This window comes from Lynx rufus, unplaced genomic scaffold (genome assembly GCF_022079265.1).
Source record: "Lynx rufus isolate CCGP_SWC_20201006 ecotype Redwood Valley unplaced genomic scaffold, mLynRuf1.p SCAF_3, whole genome shotgun sequence".
In the NCBI taxonomy this organism is placed as follows: domain Eukaryota; kingdom Metazoa; phylum Chordata; class Mammalia; order Carnivora; family Felidae; genus Lynx; species Lynx rufus.
This window is the reverse complement of record NW_025814845.1, coordinates 176,086,509-176,109,611: the sequence shown is the minus strand read 5'-3', so window position 1 is coordinate 176,109,611 and position 23,103 is coordinate 176,086,509. Positions and strand designations below refer to the sequence as shown.

Sequence of the window (23,103 nt, the reverse complement as noted above, 5' to 3'; positions counted from 1 at the left end):
TTTATTTTTGAGAAACAGAGTGAGACAAAGCGTGAGCGGGGGAGGGGCAGAGAGAGGAGACACAGAATCTAAAGCAGGCTCCAGGCTCTGAGCAAGCAGTCAGCACAGAGCCTGATGTGGGGCTCGAACCCACGAACTGTGAGATCATGACCTGAGCTGAAGTCAGACGCTCAACCGACCGAGCCACCCAGGTGCCCCTTAAGTTTTTATTTTTAAGTAATCTCTTACAACCAACGTGGGCCTTGAAATCACAACCCCGAGATCAAGGGTCACATGCTCTACCAACTGAGTCAGCCAGGCGCCCTCCAAGGAGGGTTTTCTTAAAGTTGCATGAAACATTTTCCCTTCACTAACTCACTTAAACATGCTTCTTCAGTGACTACTTTTCTTCTCCATGGCAAGCGTCTAATCAGTGTTCATTTGGTGAAGAATCAATGACGAACCAACGGAGTGTGGAGAGGCATTCCCCTTCTTTGAGGATTATTGGGATGCCAACAGATGGAACAAGTCCATGAGGTTACTGGGCGGACACTCACGGCCTCTCTGGCTCAGGCCAGTGCCGATCACTTCATCCCAAATGTCTTGAGGAGTAAGTTCTGAACTGGACACCGACTCTGATTATTTTTAACTCTGACGCTCACAGAAGAGAAGTCTAACTTAACAGCTCTGTGAAGTTTAAATCCATGTTTTGCTGCCATTGACAGTGGTGCTGCTCTAAATGTCTGTCCCCGGTGACAGGAGGGGGTTGGTCCAGAATGTAACTCAGTGCACTGCTTCCTCCGTGGAGCTAGTGAAGCTTTCCGGAGCTCACGGGCTGAGGCGCAGTGTTCTTAGTGAGGAGTCTGGCCTGCAATACAGCTCAGTCTCCTCCCCCTGACTCTGCAGACTGGCATAGTGTTACTGTCACTTATGTCATCTTTACAATGTATAAATTATTAAGAAGCTGTCTTCATTTAAAAACGATGAATTTTAGGGGAGCCTGGGTGGCTCAGTCAGTTAAAAGTCCAACTTCGGCTGAGGTCATGATCTCACGGCTTGTGAGTTCGAGCCCCGCGTCGGGCTCTGTGCTGACGGCTCAGAGCCTGGAGCGTGCTTTGGATTCTGTGTCTCCCTGTCTCTCTGCCCCTCCCCTGCTCACGTTCTGTCTCCCTCCGTCTCTCAAAAATAAATAAGTTAAAAAAAAATTTTAAATGATGAATTTTAAAACAAGTTCAAATTTACAGAAAAGTTACAAGAGTCGAACAAAGAACTGTACACCTTTCACCCGAGACCCTTTCACCCATGATGTGCTTGCAAGTGGAGTCCAATTCTCGATCACGTGATCTAGTCTCTCTATACCTGGAATGCCTGTCTGATCCTTGACCTTTATGACCCTGAACTTCAGTTTGCCCCGTGCTTCCTTGTGACTAGTCCCACATTATGCACTTTGAGCAAGAACATCACAAAAGTGATATTGTGTTCTTATGGCCCCCTAAGAAGTAGCCCCTGATGTCACTTTGTCCCATTAACTTTGTGTCCCAGTGGTAGCTTTGATCACCTGATGAAGAAAGCGTCTGCCCCATTTTTCCACTTAAACTTATTTTTTCTTTTGTAATGAACAAGAATTGTAATGATTCATTCTACTTTCAGCTACTAGTTTTAGCACCCCCTCTACTTCCTTGCCTGATTTATTATCACCATGGTGTTTGCCAACTGAAAAAATGTCTAATTGTATCATTTATTACACATTTATTAGTTGGCATTCTACTGGAAGCAAGAACTTTCTCATCTCCCATTCTTAAGTTCATTCATTTGCTTACAAACAAATGAGTTATTATTCACTATAATCTATTATTCAATGGGTTATAATCTATTATTGTCATTAATTATTTTGATGCTCAGATTGACCCAGTTTTTAAATTTTTTTCTTAACGTTTGTTTATTTTTTTAGAGAGAGAGAGAGAGAGAGAGAGATGGAGTGTGAGCAGGGGAGGAGCAGAGAGAGGGAGACACAGAATCCGAGGCGGGCTCCGGGCTCCGAGCTGAGCTGTCGGCGCAGAGCCTGGTGCAGGGCTCGAACCCACGGACTGCGAGATCATGGCCTGAGCCGAAGTCGGATGCTTAACTGACTGAGCCACCCAGGTGCCCCCAGATTGACCCAGTTTTTGACACCAGAAGTCCCACGGACCTGGCTTCTGTGTCCTTTTGACTTGTGTCCATCATTCTCAAGCACTTTTCTGCAACAAGTTGCTCCCGGCTTACTTTGTAGTTTCCCTGCCCCAGGTCTGAGTCAGCTGGTTCTCTACGAGACCTCAATTCCTTTTCCTGGAGAGTGATATTTAGAAGGCAAGATCTGGGTGCTAAGTGTGCCTTTTGCTACTGGAGTGTTGTTTCTCATAGGCCGTCTCAGCAGACAGAACTCAGGAATACACGTACAGTAAAACCCTGGACTGCGAGTAACTTGCTCTGTAAGTGTTCCTCAAGACGAGAAAACATCTCTAATAAATCTCAACTTGATAAATGAGCGATGTCTTGCAGTACAGGTAGTATGTGACACCAAAGGTCACATGATCACAACTGAGCCAGTGGTTCTTGAAATTCACTTTGACGTACAAGTGCTTTGGACTACAAGCATGTTTGTGGAACAAATTATGGTCACAAACCAAGGTTTTACTGTATTTTTATATATACACGCACACATACCCACATATGTATGTATGCACACCTACCTTTACATCTATGTTTCCTTCTGTTTCTCTGGGGCCCATACTATCCTTAGTATGTTCACCTGCTCAATTCCCCTGTATTCAGCCACTCCCCAGCTATGTGAGGCTGCCTCTCTTCCATGCTCTGACACTGTCCTTGTAAACGTTGTCATTACTAGCCGTCACCAGCTGCCCCTGTCACCTTATTCCAATACCATCCTTGCCCAGGCCCTGTTACCCCCTGCTTGCACCTGACCCATGACTGTTGGACTAAATTAGAAAGAAGAGGAAGGGAGCCAAATTTGTGTTCTTAATTAGAAGAAAAACTATCAAAGGCTCAATTGCAACAATCTGCAATAGTTACTTCTTGGTTCACTGATGCACCTTAAGAGTTAACTGTGAGACAACCCATCTACCTGTATGGTATGAATACTGACATGAAAGGGTCATATGTGTCTCTAAGTCTACGTCGGAACTGTAATGATAGCCAGGTGGGTGGGAGGAGGTCGTGTTGTGATTCTGTGGTGCATTTGGCCTATAGCAGCAGGAATAGGGCTGTCGACACTGATTTTCACGTTGCTAAATCAGCAGAATGCATTTCAACTGGTCTAGACATGCCTCGTTTCTAATGAAAGAAGAACAAAAACAAACAATTGACTTTTCAGTAGTTCTCACCAAGAGGTTATATACCAAGCATCCTCAAGGCGGTATTGACATCTGTTGAAATGAGCACCGGAAAAATAAATGTGTTCTGATAGTCAGGATGATGGTTACCTAATGATGAGCTCACATTTCCTGTCACTTGGGCAATAAGTATTTGCTGGCCCTTCCAAGTTGATTGTAAGCTCCTTGAGGGCAAGGGGCAGGATGGTACACTTGGGCAATCACCCACCCACAGTGACTTGCAGTTAGTGTCTGGTTAGGAGTTGATGGCTCAAGGTTTTTTGTTTTGTTTTGTTTTTTCTTCCAGCTAGATTGTTCACCATAACATTGAGTTAGGACTCATGTCTATTTTTCTGTAGTATTCTGGTCACCTCCATTGTCTACATTTTAGATAGGAACTGAAATCTATAAACTCCTGAGCTGATTAAGGGAGTCAGAGGCCGAGGTAAAGCCCTCCTTGCCTCCCTCCCTGCCTCTGCTATATAGGCTGGTAAGATTCAGGCAGGAATGACCCTGATCTAGATGGTCAAATGGCCCTGCTGTGAATTGTGCTACTTCAAGTTCAGAGCCGAGTAGCAGGACATCCAGGCTCGGCGCTTCTGCCTTTAACTCTCTGTTCAACTTCCCCCAAGTCTCCTAACCTCTCCGGCCCCATTGTCTGCATCCGTAAAATTGCAGGTTGGACATCATGATCTCTAACCGTCTGTGGTCCTGCAGTTTTTTCACTCGGGCATTATGAAATACTGTGATTCATGGCCACATCCTGAACCACAGCGCAAAGGTGGCAAAGCGACAAGGAAAGCTGAGAGTGAAAAGTGCAGTCTGTGATAACACTGCAAAGACCTTTCTCTGGATGCTAAAATACAGACCTCTCTTTCTCAGTGTGTGTGTGTGTGTGTGTGTGTGTGTGTGTGTGTGCGTGCACGTGCTTGCAATTACAGGAAAGAACAGCAAAACACTACCTACAGCTGCTGCCGTAGATTCTTCTAAACTTTGTATGAAAAGACAATCCCTAGAATCGCTAAAATAATTGTGAAAAAGAAGAGTAAAGTGGCAAGAATCACTCTACCTGATATTAGGTCTTACTGTAAAGCCACAGTCACTAACGCTGTGTGGTATTGCCAGAGGCACAGGCACGTACCCCAGTGGAACAAAATAGAGAACCCCCGCAAACACACCCAGCTGCCTTTGGGCCAAGATACAAGAGCAATCCCGTGGAGGGAGGAACTTTTCCACAAAAGGTGCTGAAGCAAGTGGATTTCTTGTGACGAGAAGAATGAGCCTGCACCCAAGCCTCTCACCTTATACAAAAATTAACTCAAAATGAATCATATATTTAAATTTAAAACGTGAAACTATAAAACTTTTAGAAGAAAATATGGGGGAAAGTCTTTGGGATTTAGGGCTAGGCAGATAATTCTCAGACTTGACATAAAAGCATCCCATAACTGATAAAAAGTTTTTTTTTTTTGCTCTGAGAAAGTCCATGTGAAAAGGATGCAAAGGGAAGCTATTGATGAAGAGATAATATGTTCAAGCTACACATCTGACAAAGGGCTTATATCTGGAATAAACAAAGAATTCTCAACACTCATCAGTTAAGAAACAAAAAACAAAAGTCTCTGAACAATCCAATTAGAAAAAGGGCAAAAGATATGAATGGACATTTCACCATAGAAGGTACATAGATGGGAACAGAGCCATCTATGAAAGGGCGTCCACCTTAATTAGCCATTAGGGCAGTGCGGACTAAAAGCACAATGAGTTAGCACTATACGACTCTCAGAATGGCTAAAATAAAAAATTGTGATGCCCCCATAAGATGATGAGGATGTGGAAAAATTGTGTACATTGCTGGTGGGATTGCAAAATGGTACAGCCACTCTGGAGAACCGTTTGTCAGTTTCTTACAAGGCGAAACATGGTGCTACCATATCACCCTGCAATTTCACACTCTTGGGCCATCATCCCAGATAAACAAAAACTTACGTTCACGTAAAAAATCTGCACATGAATGTTCCTAACAGGTTTATTTGGAATCGCCCTAAACCAGAAGCAACTCAGTGCTCTTCAATATATTAATTGTTCAGCAAACTGGACTGTCTATACCATGGAATACTCAGCAATAAAAAGTAACAAATTGATACATGGAACAAGTTGGGATGGATCTTGTGGGAAGTATGTAGAGTGGAAGCCAATCCCCAGAGGTTACATACCATATGATTCCATTTTTATAACATTCTCAAAAGTACAAAATTATAAATGATGGACGCCAGATTTGTGGTTGCAGAGGTCAAGGCCCCAGCGGGATGGGGGTGGGGGAGGAGATGGGGAGCAGAGGGAGCAAGGCGGTGTGCCTATAAAAGGACGACATAAGAGGCCTTTGTGATGGAAGAAATGTTCTATGTCTTGACCACATCAATGTCGGCATCCTGATTGTGACGTTGTATTATACTTATACCAGATGTTACCATTGGGGGAATTTTGGTAAACAGTACCCTGGCTCTCATTAGTTCTTAAAATTGCATGTGAATCTACAATGATCTCAAAATAACAAATTTAATTTTTTAAAAAAAGAAACTTTAGTGCTTTCTGTCTGGGCTTAGTTTGATGCAAGTAAATGTAGTAAAAACATATGCCATTTAGGAGAAGAAAAGGCTAACATCACCATGGGAGGGACTTGGTGACAACGTTCTGTCTTTTTCTTTCTAGATTCCCCAGAGCACTTGGCCCCAACTACAGCCTTGCCCACAGAAGTGCTCAGTAATTTTGGGGGCGCCTGGGTGACTCGGTTAAGTGTCCAACTTCAGCTCAGGTCATGATCTCATGGTCAGTGAGTTCGAGCCCTGTGTCACTCTGTGCTGATAGCTCAGAGCCTGGAGCCTGCTTCGGATTCTGTGCTCCGTCTCTCTCTGCCCCTCCCCTGCTCATGCTCTGTCTCTCTCTGTCTCTCAAAAGTGAATAAGTGTTAAAAAAAATTTTTTTAAAGAAAAAATAAAGAAGCGCTCAGTAATTTTGTTTTGTGTATTGTTGTTAGTATGGAGTAGAAGTTGCCTTGTCAGGAAGTTTAATTTTTGTATGTAAATGTGAGACACATACCTACAAGAAAAGGCAACTCCAATGAGGTTCTTGTGAACAAGCCAGTGATTTTTGTGTGTGTGAAGGAGGATAATAATTATCTCTGATAGCATAACCAAAACATAACCAAGCCCTTTTGCAGAATATGGGGTTAAATTGTTGTGTTTTGCTCCCATAGAAATTTTGTTTGTCAGCTTGCTTTTGTTTTCTTTTACAGGATATCCTTGAACTACATTCACTAGCATAGGAAGCAGGAGGCTTATAACTTCTGCGCTCTCAGGAAAAGGTTCTCACCCTTTATTTCTGGGCCATGGGGCTCTTAGGAAGTGCCCTAGGAGTCCAGGGAGGGGAAATGGGCATGGTTCCCTGCTTCTGGCGATTTCCACCTTGGGCAGCTCCTTTTCCATCTATTTTGTAAATTGCATTCCCATAATATTTGGCTTAAGAACAGATTTCAATGCTTCGTTATACATTTGAAAAGCGCCAGGGCTCCTGACTGAGGTGGCTGTTCCTCAGGGCTGGAGTCTCTCCGCATTCCCTGTCTGGGGAGATAGCAGGGACACTGAGCAGATGAGGAGTGAGGGATGCTGGGAGGGGGAGAAGAACCAACGCCTTGTGTCAAATGCCTTCCTTTCTTGATCTGGCTACTGCAGGCAGTGGAATTCATTCAGTGCTGCCCTCAGTCCTGGCCAGAACCAAGAACGCCTCTCCTGAAGCTTTGGGGCAGAAACTCCCCTTGTGAGAGCAGAGAAATGAGCTGGTGCAAAAGGCATTTTTGGACAGAAAATATTTTTTCTTTGATTTTTCTTTTCAGAGTGTGTGTGTGTGTGTGTGTGTATAATAATTATGCATGAGTAATATAAAGCATGAGGATTCAAGGTGGGGAGGTGACTGATCAGCTGATGGAAAAGCTACTGGAGAATTCAAATGAACAAATGCTTTGTCACATGAGCAAATGTGCAAAACAGTGTGCACAAAGAATTTACGAAAATATTTGGGGGGGTATTTCAGTGTTTCGATCATGGATTAATGGCAAATGATTAATAATACAATACTTTTTTAATAACATGGTATGATAGTAGGATGAGTGAAATGTCACCTAGCTAGCTCCACCTTCAAATGGGACCAAGGTGTCTCCCAAAGGGCAATTAACTAGGTGGCCCTGGAGGTGGCCCCGGTGGAAGAAGTAAGTCATTTCTCTTTCTCATCAACTGTAACAGCACAGGTTGTGATGTGTGGTGTCCCTACTTTCTCTGAAAGAGGGGTGAACCCTGGAAAGCCTCACCGCCCCCCCACTAGTTCCCTTTGGGTATACTGGGGCTTCGTAGAAACCTTTCCAAGTCCCCACAGCACTAACATGAGGGTTTTCTCAGCAGACCTTCCTTCAGTTCTGGCTAAAGGTCAACACCAGCAGGAGGAGGTGACAGATTTAAAAGAAAGATCATGTGGGCCAGCAGGACGGGAGGTCCAGGATGCTTTGGAGATGAATTTCCACCTCCTTCATTTCTGTGCTTCTTAAGGCCTCTTGAACTTTATGGGCCAGAGAAAGATGAGCTGAGACCATGTCATTGGCAAAATTCCCAGGAGCACTTCCGTGTTACTTTCTGGGGACCAGGGCTTGCATGACTGCTAGATTCAGCCTCTGTCTCTGTCACGGTAAACAAGTTTCTCAGGGAGTCTGTCATGCCCTATTTGGTGGGGACGACGGGGAGGGGAGAGAGAGGTAGTAAGACATAAGTCCAAACCGTGAATAACCCCTTTCCTCTTTGGATTGACTGGAGTTTCCAGAGGGCTTTTGGCCCTCAGCGCTACAATTAGGAAACAGAAAACCCAACCAACAAAAACACATCTAAACCACAGACAAAATCACCACTCTGTTGTAACCCATCCAAAAAAAAAAAAAAAAAAAAGCACTATCCAGCCAGAACTGATTTGAGCCCACGGCTGGGTTTTCTGAGCTCCCCAAAGGTCTGAGAAGATCCCCAGGCCCAGGCCAGGTGAGCACTGTCAGGGCTCACTCCAGGGTTTGCCGGGGCTTGCTCCCCACTCATGCTGAGTGCTCCATGATAATTCATAGCACCTCTGCTCCTTTTTTTTTTTTTTTTAATGTTTATTTTTTGAGAGAGAAAGACAGAGTGTGAGCAGGGGAGGGGCAGAGAGAGAGGGAGACACAGAATCTGAAGCAGGCTCCAGGCTCCGAGCTGTCAGCAAAGAGCTCGATGCGGGGCTCAAACTCACAAGCTGTGAGATCGTGATCTGAGCCGAAGTCAGACACTTAACTGACTGAGCCACCCAGGTGCCCCACCTCTGCTCCTTCTTAAAAGCATTCCCAATTGGGCCATAAACTATATGGTCTCTAAGTGAACACATGGAGAAGTGGACTCCAGGCCTCAGCCCTGGGTCTGTGTGTCCACTCTGAAGCCTCACTCTCCCTCGGAGGCTCTTCTATCAGGGCCAGCAAACTATAGCCAGCAGTTCAAGTCTAGCCCTTGGCCTGATTCCGTATTACTGTATGGGCCCGCAGCTCAGAATGGCTCTTACATTTGTAAAGTTTCGTTTTTTGTTTTTGTTTTGGAAGAATATGTGATAGAGGCTGCATGCAGCCCAAAACGCCTAAAATCGTCACTCCCTGGCCAATTCCAGAAAAAGGTGGCCCAGCCCCTGCTCTAACCTTCTCGTCTTGCAGTTGGCAGTGAAGGGCCAGGATCCTGGATCATTGTTAATGTTTTCGACCCCAAGGAAAATGACCGTCATGCCTCCTCATCTTACTGCTGCCAAGTTCGAGTCCAGCGGAGGGCCCGATGCTACGGAGACACATCGGTAAGTTTGGGAATGACGCCAACTGAACATGTCACCTACCAGAGAATCCCATGTGGACATAGACCGCCATGGAGATTCCCTCTCTCTCTCCTCGTCAAGGCTCCTCATGGCGAAGGGAGGGGAAGGAGGGTTAGAGCCTTGCTGTGCTACCACATGGCTTCCACTCCGGTGGAAGTCAATGCTGAGGCCGCCAGTCCTGCCCGTCAGCGACAGCGCCTCCATAGCCACAGGCCCCTTTGGTGGTTTCTTGCCACTGATCACACCCACTTGGGCCCTTGGATACCCAAATCACGTGCTGTTTGCATTTATGCTTGCTCGTGGCCTGTGGGCCTCGTGGGTGCTGAGGAAGCCTTTGGGAGGGACGTGCCATTTGCATCTAAAGACGTGTTCACTCCTCCCCAATTTTCTGCATCTCTCCAATCTGAGGGACTTCTTTTCAGAATGACCTCTAGTCTCAGTTCTGTGAGAGTGAGTGACTCTAGTGTTACGGGGAGAATTCTTGGAAAAAGAATAAAGGACCCATGTGGTCATTCATGGCGTTACCACTGACTGGGTATGTGACTTTAGGAAACACACCCAGGGCCTTCATACCTTTTACCCATGAAAACGAGCGGTGTCTCTTCAGCTTGAACACGGGTGTTATGAAGTCCAAGCTGTTGTCTGGAATGCTATTCGTTCCTGTGATTCTTATGAAGAATGTAGGCAGCATACATGGTATTTCTCACAAGTTTATATTTAGGAGCATTTTTCAAAAGAACGTGTTGGCTGGCTCCTAAGTACTCAGTATCGTTATCCTTAACCTTATCCCTGCTGGAAACACTCAGAGCCCCTTCAGGAGAGCACATGACAGGGGGACCCCAGAGTCAAGGCCAGAGCCCAGGCTTCTCGAATCCTAATACTGACACATAGCATAACCCACGGCTTTTCTTGGCTATGAGAGGATTCACCTTGAACATGAATGTCTCTTACAGGGTTTGGGTAGAAGCAGCATCTAGCACCGCCTTGCACATGATAGATAAGCAGTAAATGTTCAGAGTAATTCAGGACTGGGTGTTTGCTATTCTGGGGACACTGCCCTAGAAGAGTGTTTTGTTCTGTTGTTGTTAATTTCCTCCAGCCATCTCGGAGCTGTCTGTCTCCTCAGTTAGACTTCTTTAAGGATTATGCAAACCATACTGAATCTCAAATAGACATTCATAGAAACCACTGTTACTTTCCTCCCCCTGCCCATTTCTGCGAAGGCCAATTGTGGGCAGTGCCTGGCAGTCTTGAGGAAGGCAGTTATGTGTGTAGGTCCTTTTTTGCATTTATTTACTAGGTGCTGAGGTTTAACAGGCTCTACCTCCCCACTGCAGAACCCCACTGCCTTCTGCAGTGCGGCACAGCCCGAGTTACAGGAAACATCTGGCAACAATTTGCCTCTCCCTCTGTCCCATCTTCTGAACTTTGAAATAAAATGTCCCTAGAAATCTTTTTTTTTTTTAATGTTTTATCATTTATATTTGAGAGAGAGACAGAATGCGAGCAGGGAGGGGCAGAGAGAGAGACGCACACACCCAGAATCCAAAGCAGCTCCAGGCTCTAAGCCGTCAGCCCAGAGCCCGACGTGGGGCTTGAACTCACAAGCTGTGAGATCATGACCTGAGCTGAAGTCAGATGCTTAACCAACTGAGCCACCCAGGCACCCCAAAACGTCCCTGGAAATCTTACTTAGGGCGAATGTCTGACACCCAAAGGAGAAGAGGTCCCACCAGGAGCTGGTCCGTTTTGCTGGTTATAGTTTGAGTAAGTAGTTACAAGCTACCATGGGCATTTACAGTTTTTCCACCTTTAAAAACAGTAAACCAAAGGGGCGCCTGGATGGCTCAGTTGGTTAAGCATCCAACTTCGGCTCAGGTCATGATCTCGTAGTTTGTGAGTTCAAGCCCCACATTGGGCTCTCTGCTGTCTGTGCAGAGCCCGCTTCAGATCCTGTGTCTCCCTCTCTCTCTGCCCCTGCCCTGTGTGCTCTCTCTCTCAAAACAAAACAAACAAAAAAACCCCACACATTAAAAAAAAACCAGTAAAACCAAAAATATGCTTCAAGAGCAAATGAGAGGGTAGGAGACATGCCCTCAGATCAGTAAAAATGGGTTCCGAACAACACTGGCCCTGTGCTTCTTCCCTAGCACTTATTTCTGTCACTATGACCAGCTTTCACTGCTGTGACAACTTCAAAAGCAATTACCACCCTTACCACCATTCCTGTGTGTCTCACAGCTTTTCAACTCAGCCACTGATTGCAGTCCATCCGTCTGGAAACCTATATTCTGTATGTCGAAACATACAGATTGAAAATAATTCTCCCCAGGGGTGCCTGGCTGGCTCAGTTGGTAGAGCGTGCGACTCTCGCTCTTGGGGTTGTGGGTTCAAGACCCACGTTGGGCATAGAACTTGAAAGGAAGGAAGGAAGGAAGGAAGGAAGGAAGGAAGGAAGGAAGGAAGGAAGGAAGAAAGAAAGGAAGAAAGAAAAGAAAATCATAAAAAAAATTCTCAGCCTCTAACTGACTCCCAGAATAGAGTCAGTTTTAAAATAAATAGAACAGTTTCAGTTTTGTTTTTTCTACCTTTATTATATTTTCGCATTTGAGATACAGACAACCTACTCTCTTACACCACACAAAAGACACCCATTCTTGTGATTTTAAAGTGCATCCCCCCTTTAACTTTGTGTACAAAAATATTTATTTTTTTAAAACATGCAGACGTTTCACGACAAGGCACTTTTAGGCATTGAATGAAGACAAGCCTTCCATTTTACATTCACACTGAAGTAAAAGTGAGCCACAGTCATCGCAGCTGCCCTCCTGGGGGTCCTCACGGGTCCAGAGGTCTCTGGGATCAGATCACCCAAAGTGCAAAAACATTCACGGCTTTACAACTTGGGCCCACGAGCTTGACGACCGTGGCAAGGCAAAGGCGCGTGTAACCACAGCCGAACTTCCCAGTCAGGAAGTGCACAGAACCTGCCAGAAGGTCTCCCAGGACCCTGTAAGGTCCCATTGTGCTCATGACTTTTTACTCCCAGTATCAGTGATGGGCGCCTCCCAGAGCAGAGGGCCACGCATCCAGGGGAGGAATTTTACAGGAGGAAACAGGTGGACGACACTCAAGGTTTCGTTCACTTCACAGAGAGGGAAGAGCCCAGAAAACAGGGCACTTTTAAAAAATGAGCTGACACTTTTTTGGTTTATAAACATAATATACAACCCATTTAACATCCAAGTGACTACAAGCAATGCTTGTTTTTAAAATGCAAATTATATGCAAGGATCAAAACCACAAAAACATTCTTTTAGCAGTTCACAATTTACACCTTTAAAAAAACGTTGAAAAGAGTAATGTTTTGCCACAGTTAAAATTAAATCTTAGAGGAAAAATAAATTCTACCTTGACTCTGAAATGGTTTTAATTTCTGGAGAACTATGTAAATTCCCCTTATTTCTCACCAGTTCCCCTACCATAAGAATACTTAAAAAAAGAAAGAGAAAAGAAACCCATTCAAATGCTCCATACCTTCCAAGAAACACTGAAAGCTTATTTATTACGTATCTTTCTATAGTCCAGCTTATTTATTGCACCTAATTTGCCAATGCTTCCCAGGGTATTTGGGTAATAAATAGGAAATGAAACGGAGCTGGTTCTCCATTTCTGGGCGGGAGGCTGGTCCTTTGGGGACAACCTTGGGAAGGGCACTGGGGCTGGGGGACGTTGGTCACCATAACCGACAGCTGTCTGAGGGTCAAACCCCCAAGTCAGGCTGCAATGACGTCTCCAACTAAGAAACTTGTCACTGTGTGTGGACCTATTTACTGATGGTGAGCTCTGAAAGAAGGAGAGGTTCTGTTGAAGCAGGTCCCGGGGCCATCTGTCGATATCCTGGGACAGAACTGGGCCAAAGGGAGATGGCTGATGGCTGAATAAAGACAGTACAACTGTTCAGAGGCCCCTTGCTCAGCGAAATGACTGACAGGGAACTGCATTCTCTCGTCAGGGGAGGGTCTTTGCAAGCAGGTGACGACTTGCCTGGGAGGCTGAGCATCCCAGGTGTACTGGCTGGGGGGGCTTGCAACCAGTGCCCCCAGCAACAAAGCTGGGGTGAGCTGCCAGGAAAGAATGGTGGGGGGAGGGCTTATGGCTGTTTTAAGAGATACTGATCACTGAATTACCATATTTCAAATTTGACCCCGGAATGTCTGAAGATCACCATTACTGAAAAAACGAACGGGAGCCACCTGAGGCATTTTTCTTTTGCATAGAGAGTGATCTCGTTACCTTTAGTCTGGTAACATGTAAATGACAGTGTATCCTGTACCTTTCTTGACCGGACAGAGGTGGCCCAGGACTTCTTAAAATATATTCCCGACCTCTATGAAATCAGTTTTGCTTCCATTCGACTTTGATTTGCACTATCAATCGTGCTGGTCGCCAGATCCGTAACAACAAAAGTGCCGTCTGTGTGCCTGATGTAAGATATGCTTAGAATAAAACACAGTTCTGCCCAAGTTCAGCACAAGACAAAAATGTGACTGTCCCATATATTGTATTACGCAATCCCCGAGTCCTACCCACCTGGGAGAGGCATAAGCAATAAAGCACTAGGTCGCAGACTAGTAACAGCCAGTTTTAGGAACAAGAACTAACATCAACCACCACACCGCTTAAGAACATTTAAAAAGTCGAAATATGTTAAAGTTCAAAAAAGAAAGAAAAAAACAAAACAAAACAAAAAAACCCAACCACAAAACTCTAGGAGCCTGGACCCTCCATACCTGCCTGGCACCAATGGACAAAGCCACAGAAGCCAGGAGGTTTTTTTCTAATCGGTCTGGAACACGCAAGCCAAAGCGACTCCTCGCTTGCCAATGCCAGTAGCTGTGTCTCCGTGTCCAGGCAGCTGTGCACCCCTCTTCCTGCCTCACTTTACGCAGATCAGGCAAAAGGAAAACGAGACAGCCATTTAACTAAGCTCCAAAAACAAAAGCAAAACAGAAAAAAAAAAAAAACACCCAACCTTCTTCAAATACATACATAAAAATATTTTTTAAACACCCCCAAGTACAAGCCAATCTTGCCCAAGAAAACTCACAGGCTCTGGGGATCCATCTGTCAATGAAAGTCCCAGGAGTCTCACATCAGTATGAACCGACAACTTTTAATGCATTAGTCTAATATGGTTAAGAACAAGTAACCTCTGATATTTCAGAGTCGCCAAACATGGAAAATAAAATGTGAGAACTTGGTGAGGTTTTTCTCCCTGATCCCTTATGCACTTGCACTCCATAAATAAGAAGCCCCAGGTCACAGTCCCTGCGTGCTCGGAAAGAGGCCTGTGTGTCGCAGATCACGGTCAGCGTTAGACCAAACACTCACTGAAGGCTTTGAGGATAGATGGGATCTGCAAATCACAATGTCCTGAACACGGCAGGAAGGAGGGCTCTCGAGGAAAGGAGAGTCTCAAATCCCTTTGTGAAGAATGGGGTGCCTGCAAACCAGCGAGCAAGTTCAAACAAATCCTGTAACGGAGCCGTCTGGTGACTCAGGAGCGAGTACTTCGAAAGCTCCCCCAGACGCCAAGCGGACATGCTACCCGTGTCCCACCCAGACTGTCCTGCCTGTCACAGTCTGTAACCCAGCACTGGAGCCAGTTACTTTTGCTAACTGGGGCATCGTTCTCTGCTGGACGCTCTGTGGGGTCAGAAAGAGGAAATGCCTGTCTTCGGCACAGGCTAATTTGCCTTGCTTATCTTTCCCTCGGCATCAGATGAGCTGTGGACGATAATAAAATGCAAAAAAAAAAAAATAAAGAGCACAGAGATAAAGCGTGAAGTACATGGAGACCTGGAACAGCAGCAGCAAGGGGTGGGGGGTGGGGGGGCGACCCGGCTGGGCAGACAGCGCGCAAAGATGAGCCGCAAGGGTCCAATGGGAGGTGACTGGGCACGGAGTGACTTTCAGGTGACTGATTTTCCACATCCCGGGGAGGGAGGCGCGGCCCCTCCAGGCAGCCGGATCACGCTCCTGGTTGCATCATTTCGAAGCCACTGCCCTCCAGCTTCTCCAGCACTGCCCGCAAGGCTGGTTCCGGCCCAGGCCCTTCCCACACTGGTCTCCTGCTCCGACCCTCGAGGCCGCCGCAGGTGCCGAGCAGACCAGCACCCCGCATCTACCCTGGCGTGCGAAACCAGTCGTGAGATCTAACCCTGGCTGGGTTTTGCTGGCTTCAGAAAAAAGTGAGTAGGATCCTTTCATTTTCAAAAACTGTGCCTAATGGCAGTTCAGCTGCTCTCTGGCTCCGTCTCCGCCTGCCTGTGACTGCAGCTAGACTTCCCAGGACCCACTCAGCCGCGCTCTGTCACGCACAGTCACTAGTAGTAGGGCCCTAGCTTTTCGTATCCTAAATAACTAGGCCACTCTGGAAACAGACCGTAGGAACACCGAGGGCTTCCAAACTGGTCAAAGGATATTCCAAAATCTGGTCCGTTCTGTGGCTCGGCTGTTCCCTGAGAGGATTTCAGTTCAGCCCGGATGATCCTATAGTTTTTGCCTTTGTTGCTGTCCCAGTAAGTCTGTCCGCGGCACTCAAAGCACACAGCAAACTCTATTCTCTCGTAAGACTGAACTTTCTCAGGTAAGCTAATGTCAAAGGAGAACGTGTCCCTGTCTGAACCAGCGTAAGTGTCCTTCACATACCAACAGGGAAAGTCTGTGAAGCTTTTCCAAGTGTCAAATGTCATCCGTATTTTCACCGTCTTCTCAAACGCCAGGTTCTGCACTTTCACTGTGCCAGCAATCGCTCTGTCTTTCAGCACACAGTTTTCAAGGCATACGTGGTCGGTCTGAAGCCGATTTCTAAAGTCTAAGTAATCTGCGGAAGGCTGTGAAAAATCCAGAACAAAGCTCTCGCTCTCTGCTGTCGTCAGACTCACAATGTTGTCTAGGAGCTCAGTGATGTTAAACGGAATATCTAACGGGTCATCGAATTCCGAGAACACTTTGACCATTGTCAGGGCCAGCCCTTGGTTGTCTGCGAAGGACACCCGCTTTTTCACCTTCTTCTCCTGCACGGTGGGGGCCACCATTCCTCCGGCTTCATCCTTGCTGCTCAGCTGAATGCAAGGCCTCAGTGGTTTGCTTGGCTTTGGCGAAGCCTTGAAGGCGAACCTCTCTCTGCGCAAGGAAGGGGCCATGCAGCTGTACCTGCACTCTATGTCCACAGCCATCATTGGGTTAGAGGAACAGGCTAGAACCCTGGCAAAAGGGGAAAGAAAGAAACGGCCGTGAGATCAGACAGAAGTTAAACTCCTCATTCGAACGGGGACTGGAGAACAATGTCTGCCTTCAGCTCTGGCCCAGCCCCTCTCCCCACTCCCACCCCCCACCCCCCACCCCCCCTCTGCTGTGGTTCCGTATTAACTCAAGTGTGATCCAGCATGACCTTGGGTTCAGGGGACATTAAGACTGTAAAGTGGGGTGAAAAAGAGGACTGGGGTCAAAACAAATGAAAAAACAAACTATTTTCACAGGTTTTTCTGTCGGGATTTCTTGGGGGGCCTTGGGGAATACTGAAAAGAACAGGCGGTCTGCAAGAGTTCCCAAACTTATCTAACTAAGGAATCCTTTTTTTGTGGAACAGCTTGCGGAACACATGTTCTGAGGAACACACTTTGGTAAAGACGGCTTTAATAGGATAAAAATAAATGAACTCATGCCACGAATATTGGTAGTACCTACATGCCAGATATTATGCTAGACACTGAGATTCAATGGGGAACACAAACACAAAGCTGTACAGTAGGTTTTTATTTTTATTTACTTATTTAAATATTTTTTAAAATGTTTATTTATTTTGAGAGAGTGTGTGTGTGCACACGTGAGGGAGGGGCAGAGAGAGGGGGAGAGAGAATCCCAAGCAGGCTCCTGGCTGTCAGCATAGAGCCTGATGTGGGGCTTGAACTCACAAACTGTAAGATCATGACCTGAGCCGAAGCCGAAATTGAGGGTTGGTCACTTAACCAACTGAGCCATCCACGTGGTCCTAGATTTTTATATTCCAGCATATTTTTCTTTTAAAAAATGCCAACAATTCAGTTGTTTTCAACCTTTCATATAGGTGAATATTTGTTTTTTTCTGTAGTGGAAAATAGTCTCTATAAGAATAAAAGGCAAAGAGAATCATACTACAAGATCAGGTTAAATCTGACTTCCTAAAAACTATATTTTTCTAGAAGTGAGAAAAATTAAAACCAAATGATTAAAGACAAACTGGGAAAACATTTTATAAAAAGCATGGCAGCAAAGAGTTAATACCTTCATATACAAAGAGTTCCTACAAAACAATAAAAAAGTAAAATAGTCAACACAGAAAAATGAGCAAAGAACATGAATAGAAGATTCCTGAAAAAAATTAAAATTGGCCCATAAATATACAAAATGTCCAACTTAAAGAATTTAGATTAGAAAACAATGCCTGTTGTTGCCTACTGAGTTAGTAAAGACTTTTTAAAGATAATATAAACACATGTATTAGTCTAAGTCAGCACAACCTTTCTAAATATTCTTCTCATTTTTGGTTCTTTTTTTAACATTTATTCATTTTGAGATATTCGTTTTATATATTTTGAGAGAAAGAGAGAGAGTGAGAGAGTGAGAGAGTGAGAGGGGGAAGGGCAGAGAGAGAGGAAGACACAGAATCCGAAGCAGGCTCCAGCCTCTGAGTTGTCAGCACAGAGCTGGATGTGGGGCTGGAAACCCAGGAACCGTGAGATCATGACCTGAGCCGAAGTCAGACGCTTAACCGACTGAGCCACCCAGGCGTCCCGATCATTTTTGGTTCTAATATTGCATACAGGTATTCATTTTAAAGAGTTAATGAAAAATGCATGGGGGTTAATGTACTAAAATGGTCAATGCAGCATCCTAGGGAGGAAAACGTGAAAAAATGAAAATAACCTAAATGACCGATAACAGGTATCTGGTTAAATCATGTATACCACCACATCCAGTGTTAAAATTTTATATCATCATTAAAACTATTATTTGGAAAAAAAGGTATAAATGGCATAGAAAAAATGGATAATAATATACTGTCAATATAAAAAATAGAGAAGATAAAATTGTACATAGACTAGATTTGTGGGAGAAAAATACTAGGTATATGCACAGAAAAAAAGACTAGAGATAGATTTAAAACCCTTAGAATATCCAGGTGATGTGATTTCAGGAACTTTGTTTTCCTGTTTTGTGTTTCTTGTATTTTCCAAAATCACATCAAGGGGTAAAACGAATCTAAAAAATGCCTCAAATATTTAAGATTGGCCAAAAACCTATCCTATCAAACACTATGGCCTCGCTAAAGTCAAGCAATTTTTATCATTCCACTTACCATGGCAAATTTATATTGATTTGATGGTTACAATGGGCTAATGAAGAAGTCAGTGATGAAACCAGGATTAAAATCTGGTCTGTGAACCGCAGAACACAGGGTGTGGATTCCTTCCCAAACCTCTCTCCCCTCGCCATGGCAAAGGGGAAGGTATGTGCTGGGGTTGGGCTGCTTGCTCTCAGGCCTCCCCTGGTTCCTGCCCACTGGTGGGGGGCTTCAGGGTGATGGTATATTTGATCAAATATACAAAGAAAAATAAGAACAAAGACGTACTGGGTTTGATCCCATTTTCCAAAAGAAATATAACCCTTCCCCTAGGATGCAGGAACCATTTAGTGATAACTGACTAGAGAAACATACACATTCAGAGCAAAAACAATAAATTATAGCCGCAATGTAGTTATCTAAACATACATTTTAAACGATACTTGTCTTACTGTTTCCCCTCTAACAAAGCCAATGAGTGAACATTTTAGGAGCAAATTTGCTTTCTATTATCTGTTCTATCCATGCAATTGTTCTGGAAAGGAAAAGTTCTGACTGAAATAGGCAAGATAGGTTTACATAGGGTCTGTGGGTTGGCTAATGAGTTCAACATCAAAAGAAACCCCTAGGGGCTCCTGGGTGCCTCAGTGGGTTGAGCTGGACGTGCTTGATTTTGGCTCAGGTCATGGCCTCACAGTTCATGAGATCAAGCCACACATCAGGCTCTGCATTGACAGATTGCATTGGTTAGACTGCACTGGAATTGTACTTTCAGCTTTAATGTTAACACAGGTAGTTGGTTTTTTTTAATTAAATGTGGATTAAAAATACCCCCAAAGTGAGCATCCCACTCTTGCATCCCAGCCCCTCCCACTCTGCCCACCTCGACAACCTGGGTGTGACCCGAGGGGGGTGGAGTTGCCCTCAGTCCACTACAGTCCTTCCTCCTTGCCTGAGTCAGCACAAGGTCAACTGTAAGTTCTCTATCTTCTTCTCCAGATCTCTTCAAGCCTGCAAACCAACCTCCTACGTGCTTTGCCGCACAGTTCATTAGAAAAAGGTTGGGAAACTCTCAGGATACCGTAGAAACAGAATTCTAAAACAAGCAGATCAGTTAAAGGATCTGCACACTTAAACTAAAGTCACTCTCAATTTCTAATCCTAAAGATTACAAAGACTTAGTTGAAGAGCTTGGTAAAGTTTCCCTATTTGGACCCAGTGGGTGTAAATTTGCCCCTGAGCTCCCTTCTGTCACCAAGCTGTTAAGCACTAGTGGAACTGGGGGTGGGAAGGTGACATCCTGGTCAGAGCCAGCTCTAATTAAACAATTCCACTGGCACTTTCTACCGCCTAATTGGTTTTGCAACATTCTTCCATCAAAGGCAAAAATAAAGTTAATTACCTGGCCACCCAAGGGCTACTGCCTCAGGGACACTGCACAAGCAATCACTGCCCAGGGTCCCCTTCACTATTTTAGGGTCACCATAACTGGAGGGGAGGACATTAATCCCTGTAGCCCCATACATATGGATACGATCTGACTGTTGGCCGCTTGCCTATCCTCACAGGTGGATCCCAGCTTTTATGACCCAGACCATTCTCCAAGAAGCAGTGTACCAAACTCTGGTTTCATGGAAGCTCTCCTGACCCTCTACTCAGGAATTCCCCGATGGACTGTGACAGGGCTGTCCATCACCCACAAGTCCTCCTAGCAGTGGAGATGTACGAGGTAAGTTTCCTAAGTCTGTGAAAGGAAGGCATCTGGAAGGTGCTTTATCCTCAAATGGCATAAAAACGAGCAGGTGCCATCACAGTGCACATCAGGCTGCATCTCAGGCCCCAGCCTGACACTCTCCCTGGCTGCTCAGCCCCTTTCTCCCCATGCCAGGGAATATAAGTCACCAAGCTTGGCCAGGGAAAAAGCCAGCAGGAGAAGACACAGACACATATTTGAACCAGTAGAGCATGACAGAGGACTGGATACCAGTTTGCTGTGGGACAAGATCATGAGAATACGAGTGGCTGTTACTCCGAGTCTCAAACACTTGGGTTCCACATAGATGCCCAAGAGATCAATTTTGCGCCACGAGGGACTGGGCCATGCCCAAGGGTAGATTTCAGGGTTCCTGGTCAAAAGATGGCAAATCCCAGCTCTCCATGAAAATTGGAGAAAACAGGGAGAGTTCTGCAGAAACACTTTCCCTGTTCCACTAGTGCCAAAAAACACACCTTCTCAGGACGGCTGGTCAGGTTAGATGTCATGGTGGTTTTTCCTGTGAAAACTATAGACTGGTAGAAAATAACCACATGACCTTCACAGTTTCAGACAGCCGAGCTACTAACTTTTTGGCTGTGCCTTTTATAGGAATAAACTTTTTTGGGGATTGAGGCCAAGATATTTGTCCTCCATTTTCATACTCTGATAAGAAAAGGCAGAAAAATCAGATGACCAAGAACCCACCAGGAACACTGAAACTACCTTAGGTAAGCATTCACAACTAGGTTATACTTTTTTAAAAGATATGTCCATCTACCCCTTTGCCATTACTTTACTCCCCCCCAAAAGGTTTGGCTGACATAATATGAATAAAGTTGACGTATTTTCCTTTGTACTGAGACCATGGGGCTCTTGTTCACAGCCTTAACAGCCACTTGAACTCTTCTATCCTGTAACCATCATCTAAAGCATCTTTGAGATACACACACACACACACACACACACACACACACACACACACAGCTGCGTATTACAGGAAAGAAAACTCCACCTGCCACCTGACAATGCCCAATGTGAAACAGAGCACTGGCCTGGGAATGCCTGTGCTGCCCACTTGGAGCAAATCACTGAATCTGTCCAGGCTTAAGCTTTCTCCTCTGAGGTCCTTTCTGGCTCTGCCGTTCTTGTTTGCTAATAATGCCCACTAACTTCTCTTCTCTTCCCACTCACTTTTCCCTAAGTACCTCTACTTTCCTCTTGTGGTGAGTCCACAGGCTGTCTTCACTTTAGTCTTGGCTCCTGCACAACCTCGCCAAATGAACCATTTCCTCTTCTCCCCACCCCAGCTCAAAGCTCTAACGTCTCTTTTCCCTGACCCTGGGTCTCCCAAGGAGGCCCGGCCACACAGACCACAGGCTCCAACACCTTTCAGCAACTCTCCCAAGTATTCAAGTCAAGCCTGTCCTCAATTTTCTCCTCTAGAGCAGAAAACAACACCCTACAGGCCACAACTCTTCACGTATGTCCTTCTGGACCCTATACCCTGTCTTTTACAGCAAGTCCCTTCCACACCCCTTTCTCCGAGTTCAAAAGCGGGGCATGAACAGGGCAGGGGGCAGGCCAGAGCTTCCAGACTTGGAAGATCCCACAGGTCAAAGCCATCCTGACCCTGCCCCCCTCGGTCCAACCGGCCTGCACCCCGCCCCCAAGCACTCCGGGAGCCTCCTTCGACTTGTCCCTCACCCACCTTTTGGACCGTGGGGAAGCCCCCTTCCCAGCTGGTTCGCTGCATCGGAGAGTCCGCAGGGAGGTGGCAGGAGAGGCCGCCACCACCGGACTACGTGAGCGTCGTGTGTCCGGGAGGCAGGGCTTGCGCTCCGTTCCCGGAGATATGACCCGTAGGGGGAGGAGGACGACGAGGGGGAGGAGCCCAAGTTATCACACCAGGGCGGGGCGGCGGGGCAATCCCGGTCGGAGCGGCGCCGCGAGAGCGTCCCCGCGCGGCAGACTCTCCCCTGCCGTCCCGGGACAGCCCCTGCCCGGGGACCGGGGACCGGGGACCGGGGTGGCTCTGTGTCCCATCGCAACTTGGCGACCTGATGGCCCAAGTGTGTTTCCTTGCATATTACAGAGAAACCGAGGCGCTGAGAAAAAAAGAGACCTTTCTTGTACTCCAGTCCCCAATTGCCCAATTTAGGGGACACTCTCCGGGACTGTCGGGTCCCAGGCTGGAAGCGCCGTGTCCCAGGTTCGAACTCGGCACAAGAGTCCCAGCCTGGGCCACTCCTCGCGGCCAGACCCGCACTTCTGTGGAACACGTGGATCCAGCCAGGCTCCATCCCACCTCTGGTCCCTGGGTTGCTCTCTCCACTCAAGCCCGTCTAGAGTGTTCCACCCCCGTAGTGCAACTGCAAGTTGGACAGTGCAAGTGCAGGTGGCAGGAACCAAAGGTCTCCACTGCGCACTCCTCGCAGCCCTTTCTCGGCCCTGCACTGGGACTCTAGGGCTTGGGGACTGACATACCTAGTACAGCTCATAAGTGCCGAAGTACACATGCGCCAGCCCGCGGCAGCCCGCGCCGAGGTGGCAGGAGCAGAGGCGGCGACGGCAGGAGTGGGGGGCCGGGACTCAGGTCTGCGCCCTGGGCGGGCAGACGCATCCGTCCGTGCGCGAGAGCAGCCCGCTCGCCTCGTCCCTGCGGCCGGTCCCCCGGACTCAGGCTCCCAGCCGCC

At 46.3% G+C, this 23,103-nt stretch overlaps 1 protein-coding gene, 1 long non-coding RNA gene and 1 other non-coding gene across 5 annotated transcripts in view; 2 read left to right on the top strand and 1 right to left on the bottom strand.

The window, feature by feature from the left end:
• The window catches only part of LOC124520925 (uncharacterized), a 90,039-nt gene extending 69,303 nt beyond the window's left edge, over nucleotides 1–20,736 (top strand). Inside the window, exons 5-6 of the long non-coding RNA XR_006964422.1 lie at nucleotides 9,112–9,245; nucleotides 20,223–20,736. This is a non-coding gene — a long non-coding RNA (uncharacterized LOC124520925). The remainder of the gene's footprint in view (nucleotides 1–9,111; nucleotides 9,246–20,222) is intronic.
• TRNAE-CUC (transfer RNA glutamic acid (anticodon CUC)) lies at nucleotides 11,600–11,672 on the top strand. The gene has a single exon. It is a non-coding gene; the product is annotated as a tRNA-Glu (tRNA).
• Nucleotides 11,837–22,917, bottom strand: PPP1R3B (protein phosphatase 1 regulatory subunit 3B). Of its 3 annotated transcripts, none has more exons than XM_047092055.1 (2): nucleotides 22,895–22,917; nucleotides 11,837–16,535 (listed from the first exon to the last, which is right to left on the bottom strand). In XM_047092055.1, the coding sequence occupies exons 1-2, from the start codon at nucleotides 22,906–22,908 to the stop codon at nucleotides 15,653–15,655; spliced, it is 897 nt and encodes a 298-aa protein (XP_046948011.1). In that variant the 5' UTR covers nucleotides 22,909–22,917; the 3' UTR covers nucleotides 11,837–15,652. The 3 variants fall into 3 exon arrangements, with proteins under 3 accessions (XP_046948011.1, XP_046948012.1, XP_046948010.1); XM_047092056.1 differs by lacking the exon at nucleotides 22,895–22,917 and adding an exon at nucleotides 22,119–22,254; XM_047092054.1 differs by lacking the exon at nucleotides 22,895–22,917 and adding an exon at nucleotides 18,670–20,269.
• Nucleotides 22,918–23,103: the final 186 nt, after the last annotated feature.